The 14,214-nt window shown below is 42.2% G+C and overlaps 1 protein-coding gene and 1 long non-coding RNA gene across 3 annotated transcripts in view; both read left to right on the top strand.

Moving 5' to 3' along the window:
* Window positions 1-10,082, top strand: part of WDR7 (WD repeat domain 7) — a 362,265-nt gene extending 352,183 nt beyond the window's left edge. For both annotated transcript variants that reach the window (XM_082699836.1, XM_082699835.1), the window contains 2 exons: window positions 3,228-3,332; window positions 9,041-10,082. In XM_082699836.1, the coding sequence (XP_082555962.1) occupies window positions 3,228-3,332; window positions 9,041-9,244 (309 nt within the window). In that variant the 3' untranslated portion in view covers window positions 9,245-10,082. The remainder of the gene's footprint in view (window positions 1-3,227; window positions 3,333-9,040) is intronic.
* LOC309848361 overlaps window positions 1-14,214 on the top strand; it is an 801,917-nt gene that overhangs the window by 387,323 nt on the left and 400,380 nt on the right. The gene's annotated exons all lie outside the window — the stretch shown is intronic.

Here is a 14,214-nt window from a genome sequence, read left to right as displayed (position 1 = left end):
ACCACTTCTCAGCGTACAACACTTACAGTATCATTGACTGTGCTTCTTTTGCTGTACCTTTTATTCCCATGACATAATCATTCCATAACTGGAAGCCTCAAAGTCCCACTCCCTTTCGCACATTTTGGCCCCCCTTCTGGCAACCATCAGTTTATTCTCTATGTTTATAGGTCTCACTCTGCTTTTTGTTCATTTTTTTTTTTGAGATTCCATATATAAGCAAAATCATATGGTATTTCTTTTTTTCAGTCTAACTTAATTCACTTAGAATAGTGCCCTCTAGGTCTGTCCATGTTGTCACAAAGGGTATGTTCTTATCTTTATGGCTGCGTAATATTAGTGTGTGTGCGTGTGTGCATGTGCGTGTACACCACATCTTCCTTATCTATTCATTTATTGATGGACTTAGGTTGATTCTATATCTTGGCTATTGTGAATAATGCTACAGTATACGTAGGGGGAAATATATCTTTTTGAGTTAGTATTTTCATTTTTTTTTTGGTAAGTGCTCAGTGGTGGAATTATTGGATCATATGATATTTCTATTCTTAATTTTTTGAGGAGCCTCCATTCTGTTTTCCATAGTGGCTATACCGTTTTGCATTCCCACCAACACTTTTTCTTTCTTGCAGAAGAAAATATTTTAAATCATGTATTCTTAATGGAAGGGTTGCATTAAATGCCAGGAGACCAGGCAGGAAATAAGGGACCCAGGCAGCCTGTGTTAGCTGCACAGCCCCTCTTGGGGGGGGAGGGTGGAACTGAGGACACGGAGGACAAGTGTCCAGGCCAAAGGAGCCATCTCACCTCATCCCTGCCTATTGTGGCCACTTGCAAACAAAGACCCAGGATTGCCAGAGCTTCTGGTCTTTCAGGAGAGCTAGAAATCTTGATTTTCCATATCTGATGAATTAGAATGTGGACCCAGAAAACATTTTTTAAACATCTTTCAGGCCAAACCACACACATCTACAATCTGCTTTTAGCTTAAGAGTCTTCATTTTGCAACTTCTGTTTTAAAGCAAGAGCTTACTAATCAACTGTCTTACCATAACATAGCTTTAAATTGGCCCCATAAGCTTTCACATTTTTAGCAGAACTGAATCTTGATTTTAAAAAAACAATTAAAGATGCTTTCCAGTGAGCTCATTAAATTGACCTAGTAAGTGGAAACTGTCAGTTTTTCCCTTTACGCTCATCCACAATAATTTTCATTTTAGTGTAGATGGCAGAATAATTATTCAGCATGCTCACCCCATTGCTTAATTTAGCACATTAGTGGCCTAGCACCATGGATAGTTCCTGTATCTGTTTAATGAAATGAAATCTGTTTTTAGACAACCTCATATGCTCGCTGATACTGGTCCTGGGATACATGATTAGGGAATCTCTTTTTCATTAAATTGTATACTCAGGTAATCAAGTTTTGTGATTGTTTACATTTGTCTGATAATTTTTGTCAGTTTTATTGAGATACAGTTGACATGTAACATACGTGTTTAAAAGGTGTACATGTGATGGTTTGGTAAACTTACATATTGAAAAATGATTACTACCACAGCATTAGCTAACATTTCCATCTTGTCACATAATTACATTTCTTTTTTGTTGTTGCTGAGAACATTTTAAGGTCTACTCTCTTAAACAACTTTCAAATCTATAGGTCTGGTCATCTTTATGTGAGGGGGACTAATACAAACATAAATATTACTTATTGGATTCTTATCATGTGCCATCACTGTGCAGAGTGCTACATCCCTAGTAATTCATTTAATCTTCGCAGGGCTCTTTGAGGTGGGTATTATCAATACTATCATCATCATCATCATTCCCACTTTCTAGACGCAGGAACTCAGGTTTAGCAACTTAACGTCATTTTCCCTGGGTCCTTCAGCAAGCAGTAAGAGCCTGAACGCAAGCCAGGCCGCTGACTCAGAGCAGCGTTCTCTGCCAGCCCAAAGCCCAGTGTGTTACCAGTAGAACATGTTTTCTCTGAGTGTGGAAAACAGGCATTATTTTGGATTCCACAGTGCCCTGAAAGTCTAATAACAGGAAAGAACAAAATCCAAAGAACAACTGAGGAACAGGCTGTATCCCCATCCCTCTCTCTTCCCTCCTACCTCATTTTAATCACTCATTATGAAGTAGGAGACTGTTCTTACTGATGTTTATGGTATGTGTGGGGCTGAATCACCTAATGAGCCTGATGTTCCCGCCAGGACTCAGGGTTCACAATTGTTCATCAAAAAATAGCAGATGGAAATAAACCTTCCTAGTTTTGTCTTCGTTTGAGAGAACATATTTCTCCATTCCTTTCAGACAAAGGGAGGAGACTAACCCACAGCTTGGAAGTAGAGTGAATATTGGTTAACGTGGTAGAGGTATGACCTTTAGTAGTTGACTGAAAGGACTTTAATACAATATTATGCTAATTTTCTTAGTATGCCAGTATTTATGATAATTTAATATCATGAAACTTGAGTGTAATTTTTTATTAGTAAAGACCTTGTATCATAGACCTAGTCTAAAATACAATTCCCTTTCTTCAATTCATGGTTAAATCAATAATAGCTATTTGGCAGAGGCTCAAAATTATCCCTGTTAACCTGTTTTTAATAGTATTTGATTTATATATGTCCTCAAACCCCCACCAGGTACGTGTGCGTATGTTTACTAATTGCAGCCATATGCATTTAAATACAGTGTTATTGGTGGGAAATGAAGCATAAAACATGAAAAATGTATAATTATTAAGGGTTGAAATTGTAGTTTTTAACTCCTTCCAGAACAGGGCTCTTAGGATACAGCTTTGGTTGGTTTTCATTGCAGATGAGTGAGGTTCCTACACTGATTTGTTTCCCTTCCTAATTAATTGTAAAGTTCTTCCTCTAATGGACACATGAATTAATACATTAGTTCACCCATTAATACACGCTTTTCCTTTGGATTCATCCTGTTCTCCCAACTCGGATACAGGCCGGTTCTTCAGAACAAAATTAAATAAAGCCCTTGGGTGTATCAGCGAGAGAAATTTGGTTGCTTTCCCTATTTTTCTAATCTGATTTTATAAATCAAGAACATGACGGTATCTGATCTCCATGACATAACTCGTTCAACACTGAATGTGTTTGCACATGTGTGTGCGTTTGCACATGTGTGTGCATTTGCACACGTGTGTGCAGTAGTTCTGTGGACTGCAGACCGCTAATGAGTGCATTTTATTTTAGACAATCCATGGACACAAGGGACCAATCACGGCCGTGGCCTTTGCTCCTGATGGACGATATCTTGCCACCTACTCAAATACGGACAGCCACATTTCTTTCTGGCAGGTAAGGGTAGATGCCACAGGATCATGAAGTGTATCACATGATTTGCTTTTGCCAAGAGAGGCTTCCTGTTAGGTCTGCCCACCAGCCCTTCCTCTTGCCCTCCCCTACTCTCCCAGCAAGCATCACGAGTTTACTGCTGACTGATTCTGTGCCACATGCTAGCATGCAGGGTGCGCTGAGAATACAGTTAGCCATCTGGAGAGAGTGGGCTCTGCTCTCACAGAGCTTGAGGTCTGAGGGAGACACATGGAAATAGACTAGCAATTAGAACACAGAGGGGAGCCTGAGAATAAGGTTGTGGGACTCGTTCTCAAGGAAGTGACATCTGAACTGAGACAGGATAAGACTGAAGAAGGGCCAGATGGTAAAGGTGGGGCAGATCTAGGGAAAGGGAGCAGCCTTCCAGGAGTAAGCAAGGGCACGGCGTGCCTGAGGGCCTGGCCAGAACGGCGCGGGCCAGGGAGGCACTGTGCAAGGACATGGACAACTCCAGAGGGGCGGGGGCAGGGGGAGGCAGCAGGGGCTTGTCTCCGTATCCTGCTTACGGAATGTCATTTCTGTTTGCATTCTGAATTTCCCACATACGGCTCTTCGTTCCTAAACTATCAAAACATTTTTAAAAACCTGAGGATCGTTGAGTGGCAGGTCATGAGGTTGCCTGTGTTTAATTCCGATTAAAATGCATGTTAACTTTGAGCACCTAATTTTTACAGTAGAACTTGTTTCATCCTCAGTGATTAATCTCTATCCCATTTTTCTAATTATCTTCCTCCTGAGAGTTATAAAAAAAATTAAATATTATCAACTCCCTCCCTCATGAAAAGCCAATTTAAAATTTGGTTGTTACCTTTACTTTCCTGGGATGCAAGTATGTTCTATGAGACTCGGTTTATTGCCTTGAAAGCTCAAAAAAAAAAAAAAAATGAAAGTTTAAATAAGATTTCAGCACAACTTGATGATGGTTTTAAAAAAATCAATACCTAATAAAATGTAAAACAGATACAATAAATTGCTTAATTAACAACATGCTATTAAACCATGACAACTTCCAAATCTGTCACAGACTTTTCCTGCTCTTCATCTAATTTAGTTTTCCAGTTTATTTTCTCGTTATCTTCTCTCCCAGAATATATCTCCAGCATCTTAATTGGCTCATATTACACTCTTTTCCTTAGAGAGCTCCCCGGTCCCCATTTCTCCCAGGGGCCACCGCGGGGCCTGTGGTTTGTGCTGCTACCGTCCCCCTGCCAGCCCGTTGGGTCCATGCACTGGACCCTTGCAACAATGCTTCTTTAAAGGGTTTCCCCGCCAACTGTCTTTCTATACTGTGGTCTCTCTAAACCACCTGTACTTGGATAGAAATTTTCTGCTATTCCCCACTGTCTTGGAATCCAAGAGGACTGCATAGAAAGTTCCACGTTCATTCCGCATTTATTCAATGACGCTGAAGCGCTGGGTGCCGGCCCCTGCTTTAGGGATACGGAGTCAGCAAGCCACAGGTCCCTGCTTTCAAGGAGCTTGGGTTGATCCGCAGTTTCTTCTGTGGAATAAACAAGAACAGGTCTTTTTGGTTTTGTCCAACTTGACTTTCTCAGAAAGAAAAAAATTCATTTTATAAAGGAGTACCTCCTAACTTAGCCAGCTTTGAAACTGTTTCCAGCATCTTCCTGATTTTCTGTATGGTAAACGTTTTTCTCCTTATCTAGGTGTTCAGCATTCTGTTTGGATATGTTCGTCCCTTCCTTGAATTTTTTTCCTGTTTTTATCGAAATTCCTCCCTTGTGCATTGAGGGAATTAGGGTTAGCCTCCCCTCTCAGCTTAGAGCTCAAGATCATTCATTAGATAGATGGTAGCTTTTCGAGATACTTCTCTTCCAGTTCTACTCTTCAGGCTCAGGCTGCTGCCCCTGGCTTTTGCCAAGCACACTTGAACCTGCGCATCTGTGAGCGTGGTCATGCCCGCAACAGTGGAGCCACAGCACGCTTCCTTCCTTGGTACACATGCTGCTCCGCTCCTGGGGGCCCCCTCCTGCTGTCCGCACGTGTAGGTGGGCAGTGCATGGAGCCTGGGGGCAGCTCAGGCAACACCCAAGTCTTAGCCTCCAAACCCAATGGCAGGATGTAAAATGCAGCCCATTTCTTAAATTGTACCCTTTTGGGTCTTGAAATTTCAGCAGAAGGCTCTGAAACATTTCTGCTTTATCAAGAAAATACATTAAACCCTCTTCCGGAGGTGGGGGTTGATTTGGATTAAAGAGAGTCTAGAAAGCATTGTTGGATCTCCTGCTGCTCTCCCAAAATGGGCTTTGCTGATTTATTTAGATACATATTGTTTAGTTCTAATGATGTATGATAATACTTTTATATTATTCCAGTAAATGTACTGTAATATATTTTGAAAACTTAATGAAGTCTTATTAATACAAGACCTTACAAAAGCTATGAGCTATTAAAATCTTTGCTGAGAAATGAGTGTTAATGAGAAATATTGGTTAGATAATTACTCAAGTGAGACTTAGTAAAAGGTTTGTGTGCAGCATTACTTACACTGAGAATTGCATTAAAACACTTCCTGTTTTGATGAATTACGTACGTGTTTCTATGTGTTCGGGAAAAAATCTTCACAGAACTGGTTTTGTAGGGAAAAACCAAAGTTGCCCTCTAGTTATTTACAAACTCAGCTCTGGAATGATATCATCAGGCAGTCTTCCAAACCCTTTGATCCTCTGACAACAGATTCCTTTAAGTGGAATATTTCACATCAGGGCCTCCACTGGTATTTGAACAAGGGGAGTTGAGTAACAAAACCAAGTTTACCCATGACGCCCCTCCCCCGCCCATTTCACCACTACCCTCCAAGGAGTGAGTGTTTTCTCTCAGAAATGCCAGAAGTAAATTGGATCGATATTGGTTTCCCATATGGTTATTCCATTGTAAAATAGAATCCTGTTCAGCCCTTGAAAAAGGATTCTGTAAATCTATGGCCAGTAACCTGAAAAGATGGTTCTCAACATTTTGTTGAGTAAAAGAGGCAGATTGTGAGACTGCCTTCTGATATGAGCCTGTTTTACATAAAAATCCTGAAACCTACCTTTCCTTGTATGTACACATACTTGGAGGTCTAGGAAAGAAGTTTACCACAGTGTTAGTGATTGTCTTTGGGAAGTAATATTTCAGGGAACTTTTGCTTTCTATTTTATACATCTCTTTATTAGTCACATGTTCCACAATGAGTATTTATTATCTTTGTAATCAAGAAAAAACCTTAAGGTTACCAAGTACTCTAATTCCAGGTAGTTTTTATTCATTCGAGGCTCGGATTCCCCTTTCACATAGTTTTTCTGACAGTCACTGGTCAAGAAAACATTAATACCGAATATCAGCATGGTTCATTGTTGTAATGAGCTTTTTGGAAAAACGAATACTCACTGTTACTACTACAGATCATCTCCACTCTGAGGAGGTCATAGGGAAAGCATGGTCTGAGGAGCAACACATTCTCGTTGACCTCAGAGTCTCCATCATTCCAGCCGCACACCTGTAACAGTGCCGTACCACACAGAACTTCACATCGCCTCCTTCTGAGGTGGGAAGGCTGTGTGACCCTTCTGAAGACGTTTGCAGTCAAATGATTTATCAGTCATTCATGGGCTGGCTCAGCTTTTAAGGAGAGCCCAGATGGAATGGTGGACTTGTTAAAGTTTTTCCATCTGTGGCATTCCAATAAGGTACCCTCTCCCTGTCGCCCCTTGGCCCTCAACACATTTCTGGTATATGGCTAAATTCTGCAGGAAAGAACTAAAAATAAGGAAGTGGATGAGCACATTGGATACCCTTAGCATTTGGAGCCACCAGCAGAACTCAAGCTTCATACATATTTTCATAGAAAATCCATATAGAATGAAAAATAGTTTGTAGTTATTTATCAACTGAGAAATGAGGGTTTTGTGTGGTGTGTGTGTGTGTGTGTGTGTGTGTGTATGTGTGTTTTTATTAAACACAGTGTGCCTGTTGATGCCAGTTAATTTCAACCACCAATTTTCCAGATCATTTGGATCTGTTCTGTTAGAGGACTAAATTATTATGTACTGTTACTTTTTGTGCAAGTAAGGACTATCAAATCGAGCTCACCACCATTATTTATATTTAAACTATTTGGGAACCTTCAGAAAGCAACAAGACATTGATTTTTTTCTTTTAATGAGTTTTTGCAAAGGGGGGGGGAAGAAAGCAAGGAAAGAAGTTTCTGGAGGATGACAGAAAGATACTTTCAAGTTTTAAATGCTAACTTTAACAGAAAGAGTTAAAGATAACCATACATTTGGTTTTAAAATGTGACCTCGTACACTAGTGATTTTTTTTCACCTCTGTGTTGTGTTCAGCACTATTATTAATGCAGGAAAATCAGTAACATTAGTCATCTTAAAAGGGTTATTACTCAAGATGATTTAAATTGTGAAAATGTCAGTGGAGCCTGCACGCGTCCTGCTAGAGATGCCATGATTTACGCCCTCTGACACCATCGTGCTGCTGAGAAGGGCCAGAGAAAAGAATGGCTTGTATTTTGCACTGATCCAAATGCAGAGCATGAGATCAGCAGTAACACATCGTACATGTCCTAGGATTTGCCAGGGTTTCATGTGTCACCCATTCGTATACATTGAATCATAATCTGCATGCCTTACACAAAACCCTAGAACTGTATGCATTTAGATGGGGGTTATACTGGCTAGAAGAATTGGAAATGAAAAGTAGTGCCAAGAAATATACTATTTTTGAAACCCCTTTTCTGATTTTCAGTATATTTTCTATGGGATTTTCAATGGCCCCCCAAAAAAACATATATTGAGAACATGTTAACTGATATTTCGAATCTACAGGATTCTTCAGAGCCTGTTGCTCAGGTAACGGTTCACTGAGACAACTGCCTTTCAGTATTTAGCACTTGGACCGAACGCATAGTTGTTCACAAGCCATAATTTCCATGTTATTTTTCACTGCTGTGAACAGATTAAGAAAACTTAAGATTCAAACCACATCCCAAAAAGCAGAAATCAACCGATAAAAAGGTATTGCCAGTAAAGTTGGAGTGTTCTCCCTTCCGCGTGGCAGCAAAAGGCGAGCCACAGACCCGGTGCTGAGGGGCAGTTGACTCTAGGTTTCCCCTCAGATTGAACTAGAGCTTTCCAGAGCCTGAATTCTGTGAAGAAGGCAGGTGAGGAGGGAAGGTGTGGGTACAGGCACGTGGGAGAGAGGGTCACCACGGCTTGCGCTTGGATTCGGGGACAGAGCCCACTTTGGTTTGTTTCACGGAGCCACCTGGGAGTCCGCCAAGGTGCGTGGGCGGACTGGGCCTTCGGGGGTGCGGGGAGCCCTGGTGGGAAGGAACAGAAAGGGCTGCCCTGGGAAGCGCTCGCAATTGCCAGAGATTGTCTGACCGAGCTGTTTTGTTAACATCTATAATTTAGCCCCCTTCTTAAAGATTGATGGCCTCTCCCGCTGTCGGCTTCTGCCCACGAAGTCAGATTCCCCTGGATTTATGCATTTACTGTAACAGCCCAGCGCAGGTTCAGACACACTGAGAGGCGCCCCGTTGCGGCTGAGAACAGACTCCCAGATGAATGCGAATCAGCGCCGTGGCTGAGAGGGTGACCGGGAGAGGGTTCCGTCAGTGACCCGTGTGCTTTCGTGTCCCTGTGTCCCTCCAGATGAACACCTCGCTGCTGGGGAGCATCGGCATGCTGAACTCGGCCCCCCAGCTGCGCTGCATTAAGACCTACCAGGTGCCGCCCGTGCAGCCGGCCTCGCCGGGCTCCCACAACGCCCTCAGGCTGGCCCGCCTCATCTGGACTTCCAACCGCAATGTCATCCTCATGGCGCACGACGGGAAGGAGCACCGCTTCATGGTCTAACGCGGGTGCTGGCCGCCCTGGCCGCCTCGGAGTTCCGTCCTTTCTCCCAGCCGAGAGTCCTCTGTCCTTCCTCAGTGCCTGCCCGCACCATGCCGCTTGGGGGCGCGGCCGGGGCCGGGTCACTCCTGCATGGCCCTCGGGGGCAGGTGCCAGCTCGCGTCCCCCGTGATTCAGAGGCATGTGCACGCCGCCCTGCAGGGTGTGGCCCTTCTGCCGACACTAGGTCGCTTTTCCCAGGCAGGGACAGGGGTGGAGGTGGGGTGTCTGCGGTCCGTAGGAGCCCTCCCATCACAGGGCGCACCAGAAGCCTCCAGCTCAGTAAACACTGTGATCGCGTTCCCAGCCCAGATCAGCATTTGCTCGGAGCTCAACCCCACCTCCGAGCTGCCGCTTGAACCTGGTGGTTTTGCCATTGGGTTGTGAGGTAATGGGGCAGTCCTAATTAGCGAAGTCATTTTCCTTTGGATCTCCTAAAATATATTCTTGTTTACCAAAAACATTCCATGTTTACATGGCCGGTTTTCCCCCCATGACGGCTAGGAAAGGACTCCCTCCAGTTTCTAGGGTTTAGCCACTACTTCTTTATTAACACCTAACAGATCGGAGATTAATGAGAACATACACCCAAAAAAATCTTTTCTCAATACAGAAAATAGTTTCCCAGACACCTAGCCTTCTAAAATGCTCATATCCTGCTTAATATTCTATTTAGTAGTTTAAAATAAAAAATCATCACTGTTTATGATCTAGTTAATATAATTATCCAGTCACTGTAACTAATCTCTTAAGTGGACTTTTATAATAAAGAACGGAGTTTGGAAGCATAGCATATACTAAATAAGACTCTTGTGTCTGTTGCTACAGGTCCTTTTAAGAGAGCCCTCACCCCTTCTCTCCAGAAACCTTACAGACCCTGCAGTCCCCATGTGTATGACATACGTCAGTTATCACAGAATAGTTACAATTCAGCCTTCGAACCAATCATTTAAAGGAAAACAAAAACAACATTTCTTTTACACAAGTATCCTAGAAAATTAGTAACGGCAGCACAAGCATTCAGGAGAATATAGAAAATGTGAGGGCTCTCAAGTTATTTGAGCAAACATTGCAGGGGTGTCCATCACATTTCGAAGTAAGCTTTAACTAGGTCGCTTTCTATATGTCAAATTATGCTGGTTCTTGCCCATAGTAATGGGGAAAAAAATCCATAAAATTTGTATTTGTATTTGTATGAATTGCTCTTAACAAATCTTGATGTGTACATAGTTAGGGCTTTGGTCATTTCTTTATTTGGCTAGTTGTTGATTGGTTGGCTACGCACAGTGGTTTATTAAATGCAAAAACGGAAAATAATTTGTTAAATTCAGAGAAGATAGGAAGTTTACAGAGGAACCAAAATGATAATGGGAGCATTTAATTGGAAAAGCATAGATTGTCACAGTTTATGTAATATTAAAAAAAAAAAAAGATCACAGTCTAGGAACAAATCCACGTGTCATTTTATTTTATTGAAACAGATTTTTAAGGAACATGTTAAGAACTTAAGACCACTAGGATGTCTCTTACCTATTGATCTGAAGTATGTTATTTGCATTGATGACAAACCTGTACTGTTTCTTGGTTTTAGATTTTGGGTGTTCTTTTAAAAGTGAATTTATGCCGCATGCATGTACATTGTATTTATAAAGATTTCATGTGTAGTTTCCAAGGAAGAAACAAAGAACTATCCAGTGTAGATGTATTTGTTTGGTGCACATGCCATTGTGTTTAATATAGGTAGAAAAACCTGAGGTAAACAAAAGGCGCGCTTGGTTTTTCCAGTGGGCTCCCGAGTTTTCTCGATACCCAGCACATGTTTAACTTTATTAACTTAAATAGGGATTAATTTATTCTAGACTACCAAGTTGTTTTGGAATGATGAAGCAAAAGTACACCTTAGAGACTTGTTTAAAACAGAGACGTGAGAAAGTAGGCAGGCCACCACAGACACACAAGGGAGCACACCACGGGGGTCCGGAACAAAGCCGTGGGGGCCCAGGGGGCAAAACATTGGGGCAGTGGGCGGAGGCCAGCCTGTCCCACATTCTGTCTGCACAGACAACCCAGATCACTGGCCAGTAGAATAGTACTGCTCTATAAGTCAGGTGGATGATATCTGGTGGTTGGGCTAACTGCTAAATGGGTATTTGCATTCTTGGTAGCACAGATCTCCCCTTGGCTGTTTTGCTAACTACAGCCCCAGACTTCATCATCACAGCTTAGATGTCTCAGCACTGAGGCAAACTTCGTATTGTCATCCCAGTGTATGCTTTTAGTGTCTTATTGATTTTGTTGGCACCGTATCCGGACCTACCCTTGTAAATGTAGAGACATATGCAGCTTCATTGGTAATTTACAAGCAAAAGATGATATGACGTGACACCTGTATGAAAATGTAATGATTGAACTCACTGTGTACAGCGAATGAATTAAAATGTCTGCCTCTCAAGACATTTCCACTGAATAGATTCTATATGTGCTGAATGTCCCTGTGTACATATGTGTGTTAAATAAAACTGAATTGTACTGAAGATTGTTTTTCTCATTAAAAAACATTGTTCACTCTTCTTAAACATTCTCAGTTGAAATCCATATGCTTTCTCCCCCTTCACCGACCCCCTCCCGCCTCCTCTGGTACCAAGTTAAGCCTTCTATTTCTGTGTAATTATTCATTTCCCTGGGGAGCTCGCTTCAGTAAAGGCAAACTTGTCGCAAAGGACGTCGGAGCAGGAAGACGGTTGTGAAGTGTGAGGGAAACAACGCCTCCCGGAAACTCAACAGCACCCTCTGTGGTTTGGGCAAGGGAATTGCATGCATGTTGCTCTCCACCTTGTGTTGCTCCCAAAGAGACTTCCTCGTACCCAGTTCTGTCTCGTCAGATTTCGTGGCATGGGTTGGCCGCCCCAGAGTCAGGGGGGCTGGACGAAGATCATTAAACTCATTTAAGACCCAGTTTGGAGTTGAATTTGAATCCCTGAGGTAATGGGTGCAATTAGTTTTCAGGAATAGTGAAGACTAACAGAATAGGTCATCGTTGCTCATGGAGGATTATTTGTTAAGTTGTGAACGTCTGTCTTTAATTTTCCCATAAGACTATAGAACAGCTTCAGTTGAGCCCGTTGTCATGTAACTGTCCTTTTATTCCCCATCTCCGGCCCTATTCAGATGCCCGGTGTCCATCCCGCGAACTGCTTTCACGTCTCCTGGTGACTTCAGTGTGTCCTTATAGGGAGAATCGGGGCAGTACCGGTCCTATATGATGGGTGATCACATAAACTGATCAAATGTGGAAAGGGCATGACATTAATAGGAAGGTAAAGCCAAGCAGTGCTGGGTGAACTTTCACCTTTCACCCCTTCAGCTGACTGACAGAGCTGAGTGCTGAAGAAAATCAATACTTTGGAGCCAGGAGGGAAATATTTCCAACCTCTAACTAGAGAATGTATTTTGACAAGGCCAAGATAATCCAAGCTGCACGGGAGAAAGAGAAAAGAAGACTCATTTTTAAAGCTTGACACTTCAAGGTGTTTTTGCACAATGGTTTAGAGATCGTCAATACATACAAATACCAAAGGTCAAAAAGAAAAGCCAGAAGAATTTCAAAAAATTAGATGCTCAGTTCTTTCTGCTGTTTACAAACTAAAAAAGACTGCAGAGAGGTGTGTGCTTGTAATTGTTTAAATGAACCAGGCTCACCATGTGTGCTTGGAGGTTATCATCCCTCCTTAATCAAACCTTACATTTCTAGAGGCAGCACTAGATATAAAAGTGAATGCCTAAAAGGATGCTTAGACTTCTTGTTTCTGTACATTTTTTTTAAAGACAGAAACTGGTTTTTGAGCACTTCCTTCGTTTCGTGCTCCCATCTCAGAATCTTGTTTTTCGATTCATGTTCATCCTGCCAGGCTGCTCTCAAAAGTCTCAGACCCTCCTTCATACTTAGTTCATTCGTTTGCATGACAAAAGAGTTCCTGTGCCTACCGAGCTTGAATTGTTTCTAGTTTCCCAAGTCCCTTTAAGCAAATTACTCACAAAATATTCTAATTAGTGCCCCGCTGAATGAGAGGCTGATGCATCTCTAGGAAAAAGGTAAGCAATTCACTCCACTCTTACCAGCCAGATTAGAGCCATTCATTCTGGGGACAGATACTTCCCTCAAACAGATACAGATTCTTTTCTTTCCTGCAGATAAGAAAACGAAGTCAAATGGCGCCCATACCGTCCAGCCAACCTCAGGACAAAGGAATCCGGAGTACTCTAAGTATCTAACCCTGTTTTTTCATGGCTGGGCCATATCAGGCGTGCTGTAAACGTAGCCTAATTGTGTGAGTATTAAAATAACAGTGAAAATATAGCCTTAATTTATATGCCCTCTTTCTCATTAAAAAAATCCACTTTATTCTGAGAAGATGGATCTGGCTGGAGATTTCAAATTGTATTTGTTTCAAAAGGAAGACACAGCAAGCCAAGAGCCCTTCATATTCTGTGATCTCCCAGACAAGGGCAAGAATCTAGCATATGCCCGATTTAATGTGGGTATCAAGTAAATATGTGTTGCATTTGTGAGATCCATGAGATGATGCCTATAAAATGCTTGTTAGGAGTGGCACAAAGCATGCATGCAATGCATGCGAGCTCATCATTTTTAGGAGATGTTTAGAAGTCTTTATCGATCGTGGATAAACAAGATTGTAAATTATTCGTGGTCTTTGGAAAACACTTTGGATTTTTGTTTTGTGTTTTCATCTCTACCTCGACTCCAGTAAGAGATCTGCACATTTACCCAAGGGGGAGTCTCTGTGGTTCTCCCTGTGTTCACAAGGCTTTTCACCGTGTTGCTGTGTGTGACTGTCGTCTCACCAAAACTGGTGGACACTGAGAAATGCCAAAATAATGCAGCTGGATGGGGCCGCCTAATGATAGCGATTGAA

This window comes from Mustela nivalis, assembly GCF_964662115.1.
Source record: "Mustela nivalis genome assembly, chromosome: 14".
Lineage (NCBI taxonomy): Eukaryota > Metazoa > Chordata > Mammalia > Carnivora > Mustelidae > Mustela > Mustela nivalis.
Note: the sequence above shows the minus strand (reverse complement) of the source record. Positions and strands in the feature narration are given on the sequence as shown.